The sequence below is a fragment of the Cryptomeria japonica genome, chromosome 9 (assembly GCF_030272615.1).
Source record: "Cryptomeria japonica chromosome 9, Sugi_1.0, whole genome shotgun sequence".
Taxonomy (NCBI): domain Eukaryota; kingdom Viridiplantae; phylum Streptophyta; class Pinopsida; order Cupressales; family Cupressaceae; genus Cryptomeria; species Cryptomeria japonica.
In genome coordinates, this window is record NC_081413.1 from 344522808 (window position 1) to 344524482 (window position 1675).

General features: G+C 41.1%; 1 protein-coding gene across 1 annotated transcript; it reads right to left on the reverse strand.

The window, feature by feature from the left end:
* Positions 1-238: 238 nt before the first annotated feature.
* LOC131029760 (ESCRT-related protein CHMP1) lies at positions 239-1457 on the reverse strand. Its single transcript, XM_057960409.2, has 2 exons — positions 1197-1457; positions 239-1028 (listed from the first exon to the last, which is right to left on the reverse strand). The coding sequence occupies exon 2, from the start codon at positions 1011-1013 to the stop codon at positions 393-395; it is 621 nt and encodes a 206-aa protein (XP_057816392.1). The 5' UTR covers positions 1014-1028; positions 1197-1457; the 3' UTR covers positions 239-392.
* Between the last annotated feature and the right edge of the window lie 218 nt (positions 1458-1675).

A 1675-nucleotide genomic window follows, 5' to 3' on the forward strand; every position in this document is an offset into this window, starting at 1 on the left:
GCCCTCGCCCTACATCTCAACCACATCTTCTGTGACTATGTGTACATATGAAGAGCTCTGCCCTTATTCACCCAATTACCCTGATTTTAAATGGTGCATAGCCCTCGCCCTACATCTCAAGGTAACTAAGCTTACAAAACTAACTAAAAGCAAGCATTGAGAACAACCAACTACAAAATGAATGGGAGGAGAAAAGAGAAATTAATGCCACAGCCAAGCAAGCCCAGATCACGCCAAATTAAATATGCCAAAGAGAAAACTACTTGATATTTCAAAGTAGTCAGCACAAAATAATTTACTGAAATGAATAGAGCATGTTAACAATCCCCCTTCTGCAAGTAAAAACTAAAAAACAATCACGCCAAGCCAGGCTAGGTCGCTTGGTCTAATCATTAGCCTCTGGACTTTAGGTGAGCCAATCTTTGGCTCAAATCATCTTCGGGTAAAACAGGGGCCTTGTCCTTTAAAGGAACAGAACTTGTCCCTGCCTGTGGAAGCCCAACAGAAACCTCTAATCCATAGTCATCAGCAACTTGGTGCATTAACGAATTCACATCATCTTCAGGTGTGGAAAGACAAGTACTGCCTGCCATTGCCGTGTCCACAAATGAGGACTGCACTTCCATGTTTACAAAAGTCCTCTCGAATTGATCCATGGTTTGTGAGATCTTTTGCATATTCCCAAGGGCTAGTGCACTGTCCAATGCCTTGACAATCCCAGACATGGACTTGCTGATGTTTTCCATTTTGCTCTGAGTGCTCAGACGAGCAACAACGGCATCCAGTCTAGACCCCAATCTCAAGTAGTTGAGTTGCTCGTTGTGCTTTCTGATTGCATTTTGCGCATATATGCGCGCGCCATCCATGTTCCCTTTCTCAATGGCCTTCTTTATTTTCACTTTCTCCGCTTTCTCTTCTGCCTCGCATTTCTTTGCCTGTCTAACCAGGCTCTTTGATGTGAATTTCAGCTGGAATATCTGTTCTAGAAGCTTCTCTTGACTGCCTTTGCCCATCTCTAAACCCTAACCCTGTAAGAAAAACACCCCTCACAATCTCCCGTGCACATAAACAAGCACTATTTTTGTTTTAACAGAACATTAATCAAACATTCAGAGAGAACTGGTCTCAAATATTAAAAAATCTTATGCCAACAGAAACCAAAAAAGATGATGGAAAAGCGCAAGAATATCTCTTGCCTGTTTGAAGCCCTTGTAAACACCAAAGCAATCTGAGTATGCCGAAACAGTAACGACAATATGAAAGTCTCGTTGGATTTGAGAAATACAGAGCGCAAAGGTAAAACTAATCCCTCTACAGAAAAGCAGCAGAGTGAAAAATCTGAACGCCTGTATTGTGTTTCTTCAACGGCTGTGAGAGACATAAGATATAGACAGACAAACAGACATACCCACAACATCTCTTTCATCGATGCTAGAGCGGACCTCAAAAAAAAGTTTCGTTTTCCATACCAAAAACTGACCGTTGGAACTCGCTTTACGATATTTTTGAAATACTTCCATATTTAGCTGGCGTCTCGCAAGTCACATTAACTTGTCATCTCCCTAAACATATTTAAGATTTTGTTGGAGCAACAAATAAAACTAGCAATTGCGCTTGGTGTGCAATGGGTACGTCGAATAAAAGATGGGAAAAAAAAGAATAACATAAAAATCAT